We start from the raw sequence: 18,409 nt of genomic DNA on the forward strand, positions 1-18,409 counted from the left end.
GACAGTTTAAATGAACTTAAATATTTGGGCTGACGGATTGATTCCATTAATTGGGCCGTTGTACGGTCCTAAAGACCTGTTTGGTGGCTGCAGATCTGCATCATCTCATAACAATTCCAAACTAATTTATTGTTTGGATAGAATATTATTTGGAATAATTATTATAGTATTTTTTGTGATGTAATGTATATAAGATAAAAAGGTGATTGAAAATATAAACCAGTGCATTGAAAAATGTATTTATAATACAAACGAATTTTTTTAGAAAAAATTGGCTATCCAAACATGGTTATATCGCGTCACGCTTCACACTACAAAGTTTTTATCTCAACACTTTTTGTTCCTAAAACTTATTTGTGTCCCTTTATTAGTTTATTAGCATCTTTTATGACATGTAACGTGAACATACGTACATAACTATCACCATAAAAGCACTCTTACTAGTTCAAAGGGTGAAAAAAAGAGAGAGAGAGAGAATGTTTATGTCACCACATATGTTACATTTGTCCCACATGTTGCATAACCACACCCGTATTATTATTTTTTTAATCAATCGTGATCTCTACTCTTATTTCTATTCTTATTCTATTTTAATCTAACTACGAGGAGACTCAATTGTACCTATAAAGAATCGATGGAGATAAAATCATTACCGAATCAAACGGAAGCGTGATGCAAATTGGCAAATTGGTGGGAGGCATCCTACCAAAGCCTTAAAGGCTGGTCAAGGCTGATGGTTGCATAACCACACTCGTAGCTCTAGTCAATTAGTGTGTGTAGCTCGCCAGGCAATTTCCTTCATGTCCGACAGGACAGACAACTGGTGAGCATACAAATAATCCCACATATTTAACCAATTGATGGACTCTGGCCCTCGGGATGTGTGTGATAGATTTAGTACTGGAATACTGCTGATTCTGTCAATTTGCTTTTAATGGTTTAGTTTGATGGAACTGCATGTCGCATTTTTCTGGTGGGTTTGATATATATAGTAGGTGGAAATGAAAATGAGTTTCCAATCTTTTTAGCCTTCTTTCGTTTCCATATGTAGATTGATTTTACCTAAACTTCATTTATATTTGGACTGCCTTCCACGCATGTATAAGGATTGCGGGTGTGTCACACAACTCTACAAAGAAGTGGAGAAAAATTCTTCTCAACTTAAAAAAAAAAGGAAAAAGAAAAACTAAATAATACATTAGTAGTCTAGGGTAAACATTCATTTATTGTGACAAAGTTAGAATTCTTTTTGGTCAAGAAAAAAAAAGAAAAGAAAAGAAAGAGGCTTGGATGGATAAGACTATGTTTATCCTTTTTTGTGAAGGGTGCCCGATGAACAATTGTTAATACGCGTCAATCACACCTAATCTATTAAATGAACGTACACAATAATAATAATTATTATACTTCCATGAATTTATATACTTTTTTTTTCAATTCGTGTTATTTTTTAAAAATTTTAATATCTAAAACGTATTTTATCGAGTGTCTAATCTTTTACGAGATAAAATAATAATGATAACATTTGGTCACATATAGTAAATCTTTTACGACATCCTCGTGTTGTGCTGCCCCGCGTTTAAATCCAATTCCCAAGCGTAAAAGTTACATCATATATAATAGTAAAATTTCCATCCCCAAATGACGCCAAAATTTGAGTTAAATTATCTCACGCAATAACTGAGAACGATATGCAATGTGTACTCGTTAGCCCGAGTTCTCCGTACTAAAATCAATATAAAAGTCAAATCACACAGTCCAATTACTTCCATAAGATAAAAGCAGAGTGCGTTATGATAACTCCCTTTGACCATGTAAAATTCCATTTCTACTCTTCAAGGTTGAAAGCTCAAACACAACCAGTAACGGGTAGAAAACCCAATGTGAGTAAGATCGCCAAATACGGGTTCCCTCAAACACGTGAATCCAATTCCCGCCACGACTTTTACCGAATACATCGTAACAATATTCTTTCCCTACACGTGTCTATTCCCATCATCCCTCTTTTTCCATCTCCCCTAAATTGGAAATAATTCCCAATTTTCCTTATTCCCTCCCCAGTTGCCGTCCTCGTCTTCCTCCTCGCTCCTCCTCCTCGTTTCCCTCCTTCACCTCCTTTATCCTGTCGAAATTCCCACTTTTTTCATATTCTTTCTTTTCTGTATAATTTCAAATTTGTTCACTATTTTGTTCATCACCAATTATTTTCTCTGTCGGGCTGGATTGGCATTCAATCTGATAATTACTTTTGGGAAAATTAATCGGTCTTGTTGGAATTCCTCCGTCTCGACGAGAAAGAAGTTAAACCATCATCAATAGGTTATTTTCTAATTATTTCTCTCGATCGATCATTGGGAATAAATTTTATTCAAAAACCCTAGTTCTTAATAAATACCTTAATTCTTCTTGTATATATTTTTTTGTTGTTTAATTCATTCATTCAGCTTTGTATACATTAGTTTGATAACAAAATTTACTAGGTTCCAAGAAACTCAGTGAGATTTTGGTGCGTTGTTTTTGGTTGGCATCCAAAAATTGAGAGTCTGCTTGTTGAATCTGATTTTGTAGCTTAATTTTTTTAATTTTTTGTTGTTAAAAAACTTTATTTTTTTGGTCATTAAAACATATTATATACACCAAAAAAAATAAAAATTATATACACCCCAAAAAAAAAACTATAGGAAAAGAAAAGAAAAGAAAAAGAAAGAATTTTGACTTTTTAAGATTATTTTCCCTGTACTTTTCGTTTAATTTTGTTTCTTTGAGTTCATCCGAGAAAATCAGGCACTAAACTATATAGTTTGTGGAAGACAATCGAGAATGGCCTTGAATTATTCTCATCGGCCCATCTTCCCTGCTCATATAGCAGAGGATAATTTGGTTTCTCCGTTGAGGATTGTTAATGGGTATCTTGTTGAGGGTGTTCCTGAGAGGAGTTACGAAGGTTTTGCTAGGCCACAGCATGGAAGACGTGAAATTGAGGAGTTCATTGATCGGGCGAGGGATGGAATTGATGGTTGTAACTCACGGGAATCAGGTTCTGAGGATATTGTCGATCTTCTGCCTTCTGATCCATTTGGAATGGACATCAGCACCACTTTCACGGCCATCACTGGTTGGCTTGAGGATCTTGAGGTGGATTATAGAGGTTGTGGGACGAAGAACAATAATATTGGTGTGGGCAACGAGGATTACGGGTTATTTGCAGGTTTTAGTATTTTATGGAAAAGTGCAATGAGGCTGCAGTCGATTCCTGGCAATGCTCAGACTAATTGGAATATGAAAACGGCTGGCAAGATAGATCAGTATTCTGAGGCGAGAGATGTGGGGCATGCATCAGCCCAATCCAGTTGTGAGCCTACCAACCTCGAGGGGAACATAAAAAATGTGGGTGCCATTACATGTTCTCTTGAAATTGAGGAGGAATCTGAGGATTCTGTGTGGAGTTCTGTTTATGATGATGGATCTCCTCATGAAGCATTGTACTATGCTCTTGGTTATTTGGGAGTTAAAGATCTGCTATTAGCGGAAAGGGTTTGTAGGTCCCTTTGTCATACAGTTCGAAATGATCCCCTATTGTGGAGGAGTATCCACATTGAGCAGCCCTTGAATGAGAAGATAACTGATGATGTTCTTTTCGAATTGACTAGCAGGGCACAAGGTAACTTGGAATGCCTGACTTTGGTGGAGTGTCCAAGGATCACTGATGGTGGTCTAAGGCGAGTGCTTGAATCTAATCCACGGTTGAATAAGGTCAGCATCTTGGGGTTTTAGTTAGTTCTTTGTCCTGTAAATTGTATCTGCCTTTTTAGAAAAAAAAAATTAAACTTGTAATTTATGTACATGAATGTCCTATCTCTAGGTAAATCAGCTATCTGGCTGAATGAGGTGCCATATATTTCCTGTGCGCTTGTTCTTAAATGTAGATTATACTGTCAGAATTCATGAAATGGTTTATGAGGCTTTTTTTGGATGCTTTTTTATTCTTTGGATACATAAAGCAAGTTTCTTACATATTCTGAAGTTCTTTTGTGAGAATGTTTGAACATTAACGAACCTAAGGTTGGTTTGTATTTGCATACTTCTCAGTACGAACATAGTTTATAAATGAATCAATTCGGCCTTCTGTGGAGTTACTGGATTTCAAGAACCCAAGTTGCTCTCATGCTTGCTTTTGCTAGTCATCAATTGGAACGTGTTGAAGCAATTTTTCTTACAAGACATAAATTATAAATCTTTTGGCAGATTAAGATTGTAAAGGAAAAGATTCTTTGTTGATTTTGTGTCAATTGCTGGAGAAGATGATATCTACTGCACTAATTCTTGGAACATGTAGAACCTGCCTTTTAAAATGGGAAATAGATAAAAGCTCATTGATGCACTATGTTTAGGTGTTTTATAAAAATTGACAAAGATATTTATATCTATTGATGATAAGGTTGCTTGGATTGATTTTAATTTTTTGGAATCTAAACATCATTCTACTTGATCATGCACCGAGTGGTACATGTGCAACTCTTCTCCTTGAAGTTGCTTTGAAGCACATTATGTGCGTCAATCCCAATATTCCTATTCTTTGTCTTTTTATTTTGCCAGTACGATCTTAATAAGTTTCTAAATTCATTTTCTTGCTTCATGCAGTTATGTGTTCCTGGGTGTACACGATTGAGCATTGACGGGATTGTTAATATTTTGAAATCCTTCAACCCTCACAATGGTTCCCTGGGTATAAAGTACCTGCGAATTGGTGGGCTTTATGGTGTAACGCATGAACATGTTGAAGATCTGAAGATCCTGTTGGGTGTGGATAAAAAAGTACAAGAAAATATTTGCAAGCCACATTTTTACTTGAGGGGAAAATTTTATGTCTTGTGCGATGATGATCGTGCGCTTGATGTTGAAGTATGTCCTATATGCCAAAAGTTGAGGCTGGTCTATGATTGCCCATCTGAGGGTTGTCAGGTGAAAGATCAAAATGCTCAATTATGCAGGGCATGTGCGCTTTGTATTCCTCGCTGTGCTCAGTGTGGTAGGTGTATCAATGATGGTGAATATGAAGAGACATTTTGTCTGGACAATGTTTGTTCAGATTGTTTTCAAAATCTATCCAAGGACCATGACAAGCAAGATAGAAAGCTTGGTTCCAACACAAGTTGAGCAAAATATGAATTTCAGTTACCAAGGTTGAAAATGATGCTGGTATGATGGAGAAATGAAGGGATTATGTTGATGATACTAGTATGATGGGGAAATGAAGGGATTATGCTGATGATAGTATGCTACTTTCCCTACATGTTTAGCTGCAAAAATATATTTTCACTTGATGTGTTTGCGCCTATGATTGATGAAGTGATTCTTGTTGAATTATTGTGCTCAGACGCAGACACTTGTTCTTAGGAGACTTTGCTTATGGGTTACCTGAACCTTTTCTGTTCCTTGAGCTCATGGTTCTGACCAATGGTTCGAATGCTTGCACTGCATGAGTTTAGCGGTGGTTTTGACTATATTAGTGTCTATGGACATAATATTTAAGTATATATGCACACCATGGCCGTGAATTCAGTGATGGCACTGTAATATTTTAATTTCTTGTTTCTGTGAGCCTTTATAACTTTTGAGCGTAAATGAGATATTATTCAAGGATTTAATTGTGACTTAATTGTTTGATGGGCAGCTTTGCAGGGGTTATATGTGGATCGTACTATTACTTTTCATTCTGATAACTTACAACTGAATAGGTGGAAACGCTGAATAAAGATGTTTGGTTAGCATAATTTGCAAAAAAGATTTTCAAATATTATTCAATTTGCATCATAAATGTAATTTTTAATCATCTTTTTATCTTCATCCCTTACGCATCAAAGTACTATTACTTTTCATTCTGATTACTTTGCAGGGGTTATATGTGGATCGTACTATTACTTTTCATTCTGATAACTTACAACTGAATAGGTGGAAACGCTGAATAAAGATGTTTGGTTAGCATAATTTGCCAAAAAGATTTTCAAATATTATTCAATTTGCATCATAAATGTAATTTTTAATCATCTTTTTATCTTCATCCCTTACGCATCAAAGTACTATTACTTTTCATTCTGATTACTTTGCAGGGGTTATATGTGGATCGTACTATTACTTTTCATTCTGATAACTTACAACTGTATAGGTGGAAACGCTCAATAAAGATGTTTGGTTAGCATAATTTGCAAAAAAGATTTTCAAATATTATTCAATTTGCATCATAAATGTAATTTTTAATTATTTTTTTATCTTCATCCCTTATGCATCAAGTAAAAATAAATAAATAAATAAATAAAATTACAGACATTGATAATGTAATGACCAGATCAAAAGCAAACATGCAGCTTGAAACTCGCCATTTTCTCTTTGTATCCCTCTTCAAGAGCAGCTATTATGCTTCCCGCATCATCTTGTTCGATGGCCTGCAGACTGCATCTATGTTCCTGTAAACTAGCCAAAATAGCAGTCAAACTTGACGAAGCAACAGCAATAAATTTATATTTGGAAGAAGTAAAATTTGATTTAGAAATTAGACAATGGAGCATAGAATGAGTTGTCATTATATAGTTGCTTTTTCTTTCTGCTTTTTCATAATTTCAATTTTACACAACTTAATTATATTAATATGGAACCTACATTTCAACAAATGATCCATTGATTCACCATTAACCCGCCAACCCAGCCTCTTCTTGGGTTGATTCTTTTGGCGCCGGGGGTGGGGGTGGTGGATTTGGTAACTACAACTTGTAGACCTATAATGCTGATTTCTTGCACGTCAACCGGCTTATATCCCATATAAATTGCTATCACTCCGGAATTCAAAGGTGCTGTATATTTTGAAGGAGAAACCTAGCATAATATGTTGCTTAGTTGGACGAGAAATACAAAGGAATAAAAATTGTTGCACGCTTATTGGTGCAGTTTTTTCTATAGAATTGGAACTTGGAAATCCTTTAGCTGTTCGTGTTAGTGCTTTTACCATTCTGTTACTTCTGTATATCTGTTGATTGATGGATATGAAATCTTTTGTTAGTTTTATTACTTTGGGATAAGTTGCTGTATTCGGTGGATGGATCATTTTAATTCTTCTGTTCTCGGACTGCAGACAATGGAACTTGTTGTACTCGTTCATTTGGCGGCTTTTCTTATGGGTTTTTTTTTTTTTGCAGGAAGATGTGTAGTGTGCAATTGCACGTATTTAAGGGCGCTTCTGATAAAATTGAGATCTTCATTGATTGCTCAAATTTGGACAATGATTTACTGAAGCTACTTAATTGATCATCGAGTACATATGTCTTTTGATAACTGACGGTTGAATCTCATGAATTTTACCATTTTTCCCTTAGTCGTTAATGATGTCTTATTTTGTTATATTTGAACCATCAATACATGAAATTTAATTTCGTAAAAAATGAAAAAAAATACTTCTCTAAAATGGGCATTGAAAAGGAATGGATTAAAACAAAGCGACAACAAAAGTATCCGATGACAGATTTATTAGAGAAAAAAATGAGAGCTAGCATGCATATAAGTAATTCATTTCAAAAGTTAGTATTGCTAATTTGTGAGTTAAATTCTAACATCCCAGTGGCCAAGGGAGGGCCCTTAGGGTCTTCTTGCTGCCAGGTTCAAGGTTCAAATTCTGTGCCTATGGTTAAAAATGGGAAGGCTGTGAAGAGGGATGAGAAGATTAAAAAAAAAAATCAAAAAAAAGAGTTCAATTCTAACATCTAAATTTAAATTTATTATGTATTAAGTGATAGGTGCAAAGGTTATTACATTATTTTAGAAGTATGTTTTGCCCATATTCTTAGAGCTATCAAGCATATAAGAGGTTCTATTGTTGTTTATCAAATCATATCTTATTATGGTTAACTTTTAAAAGCTAAATTTGACTATCAAATAGGAGACAAAGATAAGGAGAAGCATTTGTGATAAAAACCATTCAAAATTGCAATTCGCAAGGCGTTATCCTAACTAAGTTAATATCACGGTTGACGATAAAATCAAGAGTGTTGCAAAAGCTGTTTATCAGGATATACAGTCTATCTTAACTATCGAGCTATAATTGTATTCATATCCTTCTTGACTTTGTCTAAAATTCCATGCCTTGTGAAGGGACAAAATCTGCTCCCTACCCTTGTTCTTGGTTGGGTTCCTCCGGTCAGCTGAAGAAAGCACCTTGGAGTTGTATATGGTCGCTTTTATTTCTCACCGTGGACTTCCATTTTGCATGTCTCTCCAAATAGAGAGCTTAATTAAAGAAATTGTTCCACTGACTCAATTGGCTATCTGATTGGAAAGTTGTATAACAAGTTTTCTTTTCTCTACAATTTCCCCGTGTGATATAAGGGATAATCAAATAATGCGCAATAAATAAATTAACTGGAAATGTGAAACAAAACTTGCATTAATTGATTGAATAATTCCAAGTTTTGGAAAATTAAAATTTGCTGCTTCGTCCTGTGTTTATTTTGTTCGAGGGAGGGTGCTATGAAATATATGGAGAACATACATTCTAAAAACTCTTTCACATCGTCATGATGTATTGCATGCAAAATTGCAACCCGCCATGCACAAATATGCCAACAAAAGCCAGAGGGAGCTGTAGTGGAGGAAAAAACAAATATAAAAGAAGAACAACATACTAAACCATGCTATAAAGGTCTGGAATGGAGATTAACCTTCCATTTATCTAAAGGCTTTAAATGAACAAGAAAAATGTGCTACATACCATATAGAATTTGGAAGTTACAAGCAATGATCCATATATGAAACTTGGTAGCTGATCCAGGGAGGATGAGAAAAGATTGCTCCAAGAGTTTTTTCCATCAACAAATCACATCCGAGAACAAGAGAGGTTAGTTGTATTAAATCAAATCCTCATTATTGTTTCTGGGATTTCTTGCCGAGGCTTTTAATCCAGCTGAGGGTCAAAATCTTCTTCCCAAGTTTGCTCTTGTTAGACCCATCTTTCCCCTTCTTCTTGTCATTGTCTGATGCAGGTGGTAGAGGCTCGGGGTCCCATTGGTCAGCCCAAGAAAGGCCCTCAGATTTATACACATCCATTTTTCTTCGGTCTCCTCAAACCTCCACTCTGCACGTTGCCCAGACAGGGATTTGCAAAGGGAGAGATTAACCGAAAGGATAAGTACCAATTATTTGCTCTCGTCTACAACCGGGAAATGACTCTGATCCCGGATGAATATCTTCCAGCAAGCCTCACAAAATGCGAAGCTTGAAAATATATGCAAACAAGTAAAACCATTGCTTGATTCTCTCTCCTCTCTCGTCCATCCTGAAATTAATCTGCACCTCTAGTTGTATAATAGACTATGAAAGGAAGAGTTGCTGCGCTTAAAAATGATGGACGGTCTAAAAGAGGGTACCATTTGAAATTCTCTCTCTTCTTCTTTGTCCAGAGTAAATACATTTGCAAGGTACAATATCCTCTCTTCATTAATTCCGCTTGAGATACTCAACAGAAGTTACTTTCAGGGGTACAAGGTAGTCATTTGGCCAAACCACCTTCCAAGGCAGTCAAAACGTAATTAAGCCAACAGACATAAAATCTCGTTTTAGGGACGCAAACAGCGTCCCAGACAGGGGCAGGCCAGACCAACAAAGCGCAATTTCGAGAATTAACTTTCTTGTTTTGGTACGATGTTTGAAATCCAAATCAGGGTCTAAGTTCCTAAATTCTGCTAATTCTACCCTAAATTTACACCGCGATACACTGCACCAGGACACAGATCATCCAGGCTATCGATGTTTCGGTAACCATCGTACTCTCTCAGACACGTCCATCCTCGACGAGACAAAAAATCACGAAAGTCATCCTCACTGTAAAACGTTTTATCCTCAGTGTGCACTGGCAAGTCATCTGCTTCCTCGTACAGACAGAATTTAATTGTCAGACCTGCGAATCAGAAGAATTACTTAAAAGAGATCTCACCAGAAGAATTTAAATGTCAGACCTGAGAGCTGGGCCATGGTATTTAGTTCCAAACACAATCTACACCAGGCCTCAGTCCAGAATTACTATAAAATGCTAGTAATATTTGTCTATTTTATAATTAAGAATAAAGAAATGTGCATCACCATGACCATAGCAAGAACACTGGTCGGAACTAATTTATCACCGTGAATTGCTTTAGAAGTGTAATGCAGGACCGTTAACCATCTTCTGGCTGTTAAAAAGCATACAAGTGTAGCATTACCTTCATCAACATGGAGGGTATAGTTCCCCAAGGGCATATCCCTATCAAGAGTTCGGACAATGTTACTATCATCCTCCAGCCAAAATGCACGCTTCGTCCTTAACCTGAAAGTGGCCTTGATAGCTTCCTTGATGCCATCAGGAGTGCCGTCTATACCAATTCTTTTTGTGTAATCCCCCCACTTGACAGATATGACCCTCCCCTCATATGATGCATTCTGATGACCTGCCCAAGGACAAAGTGAAACAAAACAAGAAAGAAAAAATTATTACAGATCTTAAGACTTGTCCAAGTCCATGACATTGTGCTCCGCAGCTACTGAAATCTGACTGTCTATGCTACAAAGAAAAGAAATACCAAATCGAATTTGCACAAGGTTCACTACCAAGTTTATTGAGTTTTCATCTGAGATCACGGATAACCAGCGAGAGTGAACTTCCAAAGGAAGCAGACTGCAAATTTTACATTAAACATTTATTTTGACTACTCATTTCTTCTTTGGAAACAATAGCTGCCCTATCCTATTTAGCTTCCGTATCTACTCTCTCGAGCTAGTACCATTAATAGAACATTACGTAAGGTACATAGCCCTGCCTCAACTTGAAAGGGTAAGGCTGCCTATTCCTAAACCTTCCTAAACCAAGAATGTTACTTCCAAACTAATCATTTGTGTGAGACTTGAGATTGACTTCACCTCAAGGCTGTAGAGCTACCATTTCAAATACCAAATTATTATCTTAGTCATCCAAGGTTATTGCATAGTATATATCACGGTGTTTTCAAGATCTCAATATTTTCTTTTAATTTTAATTGGGTGATTACTCTCGATCAAGGAATTAGCACCACTGAGTATGATAGGGGCACGATTTACACACACACATATCCATCTTGTTACCGGAAGATAACTATGGTTTTGTCCAGCCCCAAAAAATAGATTAGAGTTATGTTTAAGAAGGAATCAATTGCATCCCCGACCAAAAGCAACATTTATAAGAAGCATAAAAACTGTATGCTGCTTGTTGAAATTTGGATGCATTATTCTAACCATTTCCAGGATTCTCTCTCCAGTTCCAGGGGGAAACTTCACTAGCTGCAACTGCTTCTGTTGCAGTGATGGCCAGAGGATGCCCATCATGATCCAACCGCCTTTCCAAGTTAAGGGGCTGCCTACCATCACCTGCATGCCAAGGATGTCAAAAGCACAGAGTTAGCATTGCAGTGGATTGTCAAATGGACAGACCACTCCAACTCATAAATGAAGAAATTTCCAGACAAATGGATCTAGTACATTTCGGAATCAGAAGATATGCTTATGAGTTCATCTACAAGAAAAACTACCCAATGTTGGCAAAATCAGATCATGGTTAAGAGCAAACTGTCAGCCTTCAAGGTTAAGCAACATGACTAAAGGAAAAGAAGAACCATGAGATCTAACCAACGAATGATGCCTGCTCTCTTTTAACAATCTGATCCCTGTATGGAACAGATGCAGAGGCATTTAGAAACTTCCTCTCCTTGTTTCTAGCATTTTTCATTTTTTATTCATGTACCCTGTTTCTCATCCATTGCACATTTATGTTCTGTTTTACACATACTGGCTACTCTCCAATCTTTAAACCACAGTTTTGGCTATAGACACAAATACAACATTTAGTGCCATACCTATGTGCAAAGTAGACCAAGCCAGACTGGTTTATGATCATATGCTGGTGGGGCAAACTTTGTACAAAGCATACTTCTAAACATCATAATATCATTAAATAAGAGCATACTGTGCAGTCAAACATTTTGAAATCCATGCACGAAAATTAACAGCAAGAAAATTCTCTATATTATTTTTTGCTTTTAAATCTCAAGTTAAATTATCAAAATGATACGTGAATCAACATGTTAAGCGCGTACAAGGCAACACAAGCAACTTCCTAGTTACCAAAACTATAAAGTAGAAATTGAATGTGCTAGCCACTCTAATTTGTGAACAGTTTTAATTTGTGAAGGACCTTCATCAAACAAACCAACTTTTGTCACTTAACTACTAAACAGTTCTCAATAGTGCTAACCTCAGCAAAAGTCCATGCAGTTTATCAAAGTCCTTGGGGAGGGGCAAACATTTGCGAGGAATTGCAAATTCAACATAAACTTGGTTATTTGTAATTTGTTATCTAAACTATACTCAAGTAAAGCAATTGACAGTTAGCACAAATGACAAAAGCTTAACATATAACAAACCTTCAACTGTTTCAAATGTAATACTGGTGTCATCAATACCTGCATTTGTAAAATAGGACAATAAGATTGCATTACAAGCAATAAGTTTTTCTATAAATCAACAAGTATCTCTTCCTAGAAATTCTGTTTTCACTAAAACATGCACACACATGCATGAGCGCACACACAAAAATACACACGCAAAACAGTAAAGACAACTACAAGGTTTAGCTTGAAGTCCATTCAATAGCAATTTCCTCACAGTGTTACAGCAAACCATCATGAAACATCAAAACCAGAAAAGAAACTCAATCCATCTCTCATTGCATTTCCTCCAGCCACATAAAGTCACAAAAACAACAAAAGTTGAAAAACAAAAAAATTCATGTTAACCTTATTAAGAAGAGGGCCCTATACTCCATTCTGACTCCTTGCTTTGTAATTCCTCATTACAGTACAAAGAAATGGAAATGCAACCCAGACACCAGATATCTTAACCATTACCAAAAGCAGCATAAAGGGATAAACTTCTATTATTCAATAAATTGGAAGAGGGCTCTTGTTTCTCCCTCTACTACTTTGACTCAAATTTCCTTGACGCAAGACCAAGAGATGCAAATTCAATAAAATAAAAAATAAAAGAAGAAACAACAGTTAAATTTATGCATTCCCTCATCAGAAAGCTGCATAAATGAATTAACTTTATTACAAGAAGTAGGACTGACGGTCCCTATAACTCCTCCATTTCACTAGCTTAACTTTTTTTTAAAAAATCATCAATAAAACACAAGTGCAAATTCAACCTAAAAAATTTCTTTTCTACAACGTACCCTTATCAGAAAACTGCATAAAGGAATCAACTTTATTGGAAGAAGTAGGAGGAGGGCTCTTGTAACTGCTACTGTTCTTGCTTCTTTCCCTCAGAATCTCCTCAATTTCCTTGTAGTACGACATCTTCGCGGACCCATTTCTGTCCCCATTCTGTTTCACCTTCTTAAACTCCTTGAGCAAATTCCTCCACTTATCAGTACACATAGTTGGAGATCTATCAAACCCTTTTTCCCTCATCTTCAGAGAAATCTGGTCCCACAAATGCTTGTTAGATTTCGAAGTATTAAATAAGGAATCAATTTCTCTCCTTAAGCTAATAAGGGCTCGAGTTTCTTCTTGAACCCACGTCTCAGCTCGTTTTTTAGGGGCTTTTAAGTCAGAAGAAGAAGATAATGGGTGGGTTGTATTGGTGTTGTCTTCGCCACCGCTGCTGGTGGTGTCACCCCCTCCTCCGACGCCCAAGACTTGGCGGTGCTGGGGCGGAGGGAGGTGGTTGTTGGCTGTGGAGACCTCGATGATCATATCTCCGGTGGCTGTTTCGGGATTATCTTCTTCTTTGTAGAAGTCGATGGCTCGAGGGGGCTGCTCAGACACGTACATGATACTGGACTAATTAGAGAGTGAGTCGGAGAGAAAAGTAGTAATTGGGACGGTCTTAATTCTTGTTGGTTGTTTAGATGTTGGTACTATTTATCACCTTGAATTTCGCATTTTCCAGATTTTTGCCTTTTCTTGTATTTGGAAAGACCGGAAAACGTTTTTTTCCTGCTAAATGGATTTATGAACAGCATTAATTATTTAAGGGCTCAAATTGGAAAGTCTTAAGGTTCACAAAAAATGTAGATAAAGTGCAACCAAATGAATAATTATACTAGTATTAGGGGAGCATCTACCATGTAATATATGATACTTATGGTATCTCATGATTCTTTTTCTTGTTTTTTTTGTTCACACTGTTATTTTTACAATGTGATATGTTTCTTTTGTTCCATTTTAATAATCTTGTTTTTTTTTTCATTTGCTCCAAATTGTGGATTACCTTCCAATTGAAGAATATAGCTAACATTTAAATTCTCTAAATTATCCTCATTTAATATATTTTGTCATTAATAAATATAGTTTATCTTATTTAATACAATCAACTTTTCCACACCAACAACTACTTTGATATATATCATCATTATTACTGCTGTAATTAATATAAAGGTTTCGTGATTGGAGAGAGGGATGAGCAGGGTAATTCGGGAGATGATGTGTAGGTGAGAGATCCTAAATTCGAATCCTATAATTTAAATTGAAAAAATTTTAAAAAAAGGTATAGTGATTGATGATATTTCTAATATTAATATAAAGATATTTTAGAAAAATATTAGACTAGATTTATTTTTTTTACAAAATTAACTAGTAATTTTTTTAAAATTGTGTAAGGAAAAAATCAAAATTATCAAAGTGGAATGATAGTACCACACCGTAGAATTTCCCCTAGCACTACTAGTTAACCACAGGGAAGAGAATAGCTAGATATATTCGTCATGCTGCGTCATTTTAAAATATATATATATTTATAGATTGCAAAAGCTCGCATTCAAATAATAGTAGCGCTTGCAGCTAGAGGTCCAAGAAACTTGGGACCTGCCGATTGATGCAAGTGCACATTCTGTACAGAAACTTGGGACAGAGGATTAAGAGCAACACGAAAATTGATGGCTCAAAACCTAAAGGCGACAGGATTTTGCATAAGGGTTTAACCCCTTTCTAAGGGCTTTGATGAAATGCGGAGAAAAGCTCCGAATTGAGGACCTTCGAAGAGATTAAAAATGCAATAGCGAGTTTTAGGCACTTTGAGCATATATGTGCAGAGCCCAAATTGAAAGTCGAGTTCAGAAGCAAGTCAGCCAAAATCAGGAGGACAACTCACCAGATGAAACTTGAAAGTGTGATATATGGCAGGGACAACAGAAGATCAAATTCAGAAGTTCTCAGTTGCAGTTGGCTCATCCAAAAAAATGGACCAGTACAAAATACATCAATGTCTTAACAGTGTGAATCAATGATTCACAAAACAAATTCACAAGTTGCTCATCCTAACAAATCAACTATTACAGAACACACCACTGCAACAAGATGTGAATCAATGATTCACCAGAGTTCACAATTTGAATAAAACCAAGACGGAAACAACACAGATTTGAACGTTACGGCTCGTCCCACTCGTCGTTCTTGTAAGATACCAAAGTGTCAACCTTGTGTATCTGCATTTAAAGAACAAACCTCAATACTTAAATTTGCGAAACTTTCAACAAGTTAAGGTTATATTCTGACTGATTCTGCCCAGCAGACCCTACCTTTGTGTCAAAGGAATGTAACTTAACCATCTGTGGATTCGCAATCAGCTTAGCATCACTCTCAATCCAAGTAAATGGGACTGCAACATCTTTATCAGTATAGGCTAAAACATCAAACACACCTGCATTCAGTAACAAAAACCATCACATTTAGCCCATCCCAAAATTAAAAAAAAATAAATAAATAGATTTCAAGAAATAAGATAACCCGATGAACTCTATTCTATACTCACAGGGTTCATCCAGGCACGGCAAGTAAGTAATGCTGGAAGCTATCTGTCTCATGATAGCTTGGATTTCCCTCATAATCTCCTTATCACTCTTTTCCCTTGAGACACTGAAATTGATACCAAACCAAAGAATCCATAAGCATAGGAGCACAATTTCCTTTTCCAAAATGACAAAAAGAATCTGGGATGGAGGAGGAAATGTACCCCTTCTCAACCACTTCGCTGTCAGTCTCAATACTGAAATTCCACCTCTCTAGGACCTCACCGCTGGCCTTGCTCATGATGACAAGGACTACCCTCTGCAATTTCCCAGCTTCCAGCCATTCTTTTACAAAGTTCCAATTGAACAACTTTAAGTCACATGCAATTTCAAATCGAGATTGACAATTAAAGTAGCCCGAATCCAGAATTACCTGAAAGCTGAGAAGTTAAGTTTGAAATGAAGGTTTTGACACCTTCATCCTGAGTAAGCAGCATAGGTAGCCCATATTTCTTCACCTTTCCAAAACTTTCCTCAGGGTAAACTCCGCGGTTGTACAATATGCTAAATCAAGAGGAACAAAAAAAAAAAAAAACTTAGCATCAAAGATTCTACATTCAAGACCCCAACCCAAAAAAAAGGGGAAAACTGAGTATTTAATTTCTGCACCTGTTGGCTGCATAACCTGCAAAGAATTTGCAGGAAACACAAAAGTTAGGTACAATTTTACCAAGACCACTAAAGAATTTAAGAAAAGTAAAATTTTGGGGAAAATTAAAGAAATGAAATAAGGATCAAACATACCAAAGAATTCGCTGACTATTGCTGCTGATCCACGAAGGGTGATGATATCTTTGGTGGCTATTCTTGCAGCCATGATTTTCTTCTTAGGTCTAAGAAATTTGAGAAATGTTCGAACAAGAAATTTAATGACAGACTTCTGAAGGGTTTATGAATGAAAGAAAAATACCAAGAAAATGGTGCTCAATATACGGTTGGGTTATCAAAGAAACAAAAAGAGGACTTTTAGTTGGGTTTCGATTCTTGATAATTGATACAGGAACATGAATATGAAGAAATGGTTTAGGGTTTGGACAAAAATGAGAAAGCAAAGGTGGCGCGTTAACGGCTACTTGTAATTTGGTTAACGGTCGAATTGTTTTGAAATTGGCGATTTAACGGTTGGGAACTTGAATCTGAGTGGGACAAAAACGGAGCCTACTTTCTCCGGGGCTCCAATTTCTAACCCGGCTTGACTGGTGCTGGGCAAATCCCTTTCCAATATCCACCATATTTGGGGCCCGGGGGCGAGGGGGTTTGTCTGGGCCCTTCTGAAAAGTGATGAAAGCCCATTTTAATTGGTTCCTCAGTGAATATTTGGCATTATTAGAGTGATTTCTTTTTTTTTTTTTCATGTTTCAAAAATTAAATTTATCTCCTTAAATTAATATTTTTACGATTACTTTTGGAGAAAAAAAGTTTTGTGATGTGAGTACGAAACATACCAAAGTGAAGAATTACTTTATCTCTATGGTCCGAACTTTCCAAGCTACTAATGGTGTTTCAAACACATCTATTTGGTTCAAGTTGATGATGAAACAGACCAGGGATCAACTTGGAAGGCATTGGGGTAGCTCGTTGGCTAAGAAAAGCACGAAAAAATGAAGTAGAAGCAAAAACGCGACCAGGTCCGCCCGTGGATCCAGCTTGCTTCCTTTTTGACGTGACTTCTAGTGATGTTCGGCCTCATGTCCGATTTAATGTCCCAGGCCGGTCATTGTCGAATTAGCTTTCTTAATTTTTAGCGTTTTTGAGTTATTTTCTATTTTCTAGCATTTGTTTGGATCTTGTAAGTCTATTGAGACATCTCTAGCATGTTTGACACAAATACTACTATTTTTTTTTTTTTTTTTTTTTGTCGACGGAGTGGGGTGTCCGGGTCAAGTCCGTAAAGGCGGCCCGACTAATCCCCACTCCGGCCCGGCCCAGCGCCCCAACCAGACCTAGCACGTTAAATGCACGGCGAACTGATGTTGCTGCGGAGGTTCGACCCCAAGACCTAACGGTCCCGAGGAGGAGGCGCCAACCACCAGCCCATTCACGTGGGGGCAAATACTACTATTATTAAGGTTTAGAAAATTGTGTCTTGTTAGTCGAATTAAAAAACTTATATTATTTCCAAATAGAACTAGGTTTTGAATCTTGTAAGATTATAAATAAGCCTAATTTGCGACGTTTTCTTTAGAGAGAATAGAGAAGAATAATTTTATCAAAAAATTTCAAAATTTCTTATTTATGAGAAATAGTTCTTTTAGCTTGTGAAAATTATCCTTAAACATCTTAGAGTAGTTCTAAGGTGATTTTTGACTTATCAAATCAAACAATACACTTGATTTTGGTGTCGTTCTACCCGTTTTAATCTTTCTTAAACGGTCCAAGATTGGTTAAAGAATTTCCATCCCAAACGTTGAACCTAATTCTAAATCCAGACTTGTGAATTGTGTTTTTGATTATCCTTTGAGGGTCGAGACTCGTATCATTTTGTTAACATAAGGAAGGTTAGTATAGGGTAAC

The 18,409-nt window shown here is 36.5% G+C and overlaps 3 protein-coding genes across 4 annotated transcripts; 1 reads left to right on the forward strand and 2 right to left on the reverse strand.

Moving 5' to 3' along the window:
- The first annotated feature begins 1,928 nt into the window (after positions 1-1,928).
- Positions 1,929-5,659, forward strand: LOC113719220 (F-box protein SKIP14). Its single transcript, XM_027244368.2, has 2 exons — positions 1,929-3,753; positions 4,642-5,659. The coding sequence occupies exons 1-2, from the start codon at positions 2,821-2,823 to the stop codon at positions 5,155-5,157; spliced, it is 1,449 nt and encodes a 482-aa protein (XP_027100169.1). The 5' UTR covers positions 1,929-2,820; the 3' UTR covers positions 5,158-5,659.
- Positions 5,660-9,453: 3,794 nt separating this feature from the next.
- LOC113719698 (trihelix transcription factor GT-4) lies at positions 9,454-13,957 on the reverse strand. 2 transcript variants are annotated; one of them, XM_027244982.2, is made up of 5 exons: positions 13,280-13,955; positions 12,471-12,509; positions 11,287-11,418; positions 10,242-10,466; positions 9,454-9,940 (listed from the first exon to the last, which is right to left on the reverse strand). In XM_027244982.2, exons 1-5 carry the CDS (start codon positions 13,878-13,880, stop codon positions 9,732-9,734), a joined length of 1,206 nt encoding a protein of 401 aa, XP_027100783.1. In that variant the 5' UTR covers positions 13,881-13,955; the 3' UTR covers positions 9,454-9,731. The 2 variants fall into 2 exon arrangements, with proteins under 2 accessions (XP_027100783.1, XP_071928745.1); XM_072072644.1 differs by lacking the exon at positions 12,471-12,509 and having other exon boundaries at positions 9,654-9,940; positions 13,280-13,957.
- A 1,284-nt stretch (positions 13,958-15,241) lies between these two features.
- Positions 15,242-17,076, reverse strand: LOC140021579 (mitotic spindle checkpoint protein MAD2). Its single transcript, XM_072072750.1, has 7 exons — positions 16,640-17,076; positions 16,505-16,520; positions 16,269-16,399; positions 16,060-16,180; positions 15,859-15,962; positions 15,626-15,747; positions 15,242-15,532 (listed from the first exon to the last, which is right to left on the reverse strand). The coding sequence occupies exons 1-7, from the start codon at positions 16,710-16,712 to the stop codon at positions 15,476-15,478; spliced, it is 624 nt and encodes a 207-aa protein (XP_071928851.1). The 5' UTR covers positions 16,713-17,076; the 3' UTR covers positions 15,242-15,475.
- Positions 17,077-18,409: the final 1,333 nt, after the last annotated feature.

This window comes from Coffea arabica, chromosome 11e, assembly GCF_036785885.1.
Source record: "Coffea arabica cultivar ET-39 chromosome 11e, Coffea Arabica ET-39 HiFi, whole genome shotgun sequence".
Classification (NCBI taxonomy): Eukaryota; Viridiplantae; Streptophyta; class Magnoliopsida; order Gentianales; family Rubiaceae; genus Coffea; species Coffea arabica.

Coding starts and splice junctions, on each gene's coding strand:
- LOC113719220 (XM_027244368.2), top strand. CDS start 2,821: ATGGCCTTGAATTATTCTCATCGGCCCATCTTCCCTGCTCATATAGCA. Junction 3,754..4,641: donor CTAATCCACGGTTGAATAAG/GTCAGCATCTTG, acceptor TGCTTCATGCAG/TTATGTGTTCCTGGGTGTAC.
- LOC113719698 (XM_027244982.2), bottom strand. CDS start 13,880: ATGTACGTGTCTGAGCAGCCCCCTCGAGCCATCGACTTCTACAAAGAA. Junction 11,419..12,470: donor TACATTTGAAACAGTTGAAG/GTTTGTTATATG, acceptor CTTGGCATGCAG/GTGATGGTAGGCAGCCCCTT. Junction 9,941..10,241: donor TACCCTCCATGTTGATGAAG/GTAATGCTACAC, acceptor TCTGATTCGCAG/GTCTGACAATTAAATTCTGT.
- LOC140021579 (XM_072072750.1), bottom strand. CDS start 16,712: ATGGCTGCAAGAATAGCCACCAAAGATATCATCACCCTTCGTGGATCA. Junction 16,181..16,268: donor CTTAACTTCTCAGCTTTCAG/GTAATTCTGGAT, acceptor ACTTTGTAAAAG/AATGGCTGGAAGCTGGGAAA. Junction 15,963..16,059: donor AGCGAAGTGGTTGAGAAGGG/GTACATTTCCTC, acceptor TATCAATTTCAG/TGTCTCAAGGGAAAAGAGTG.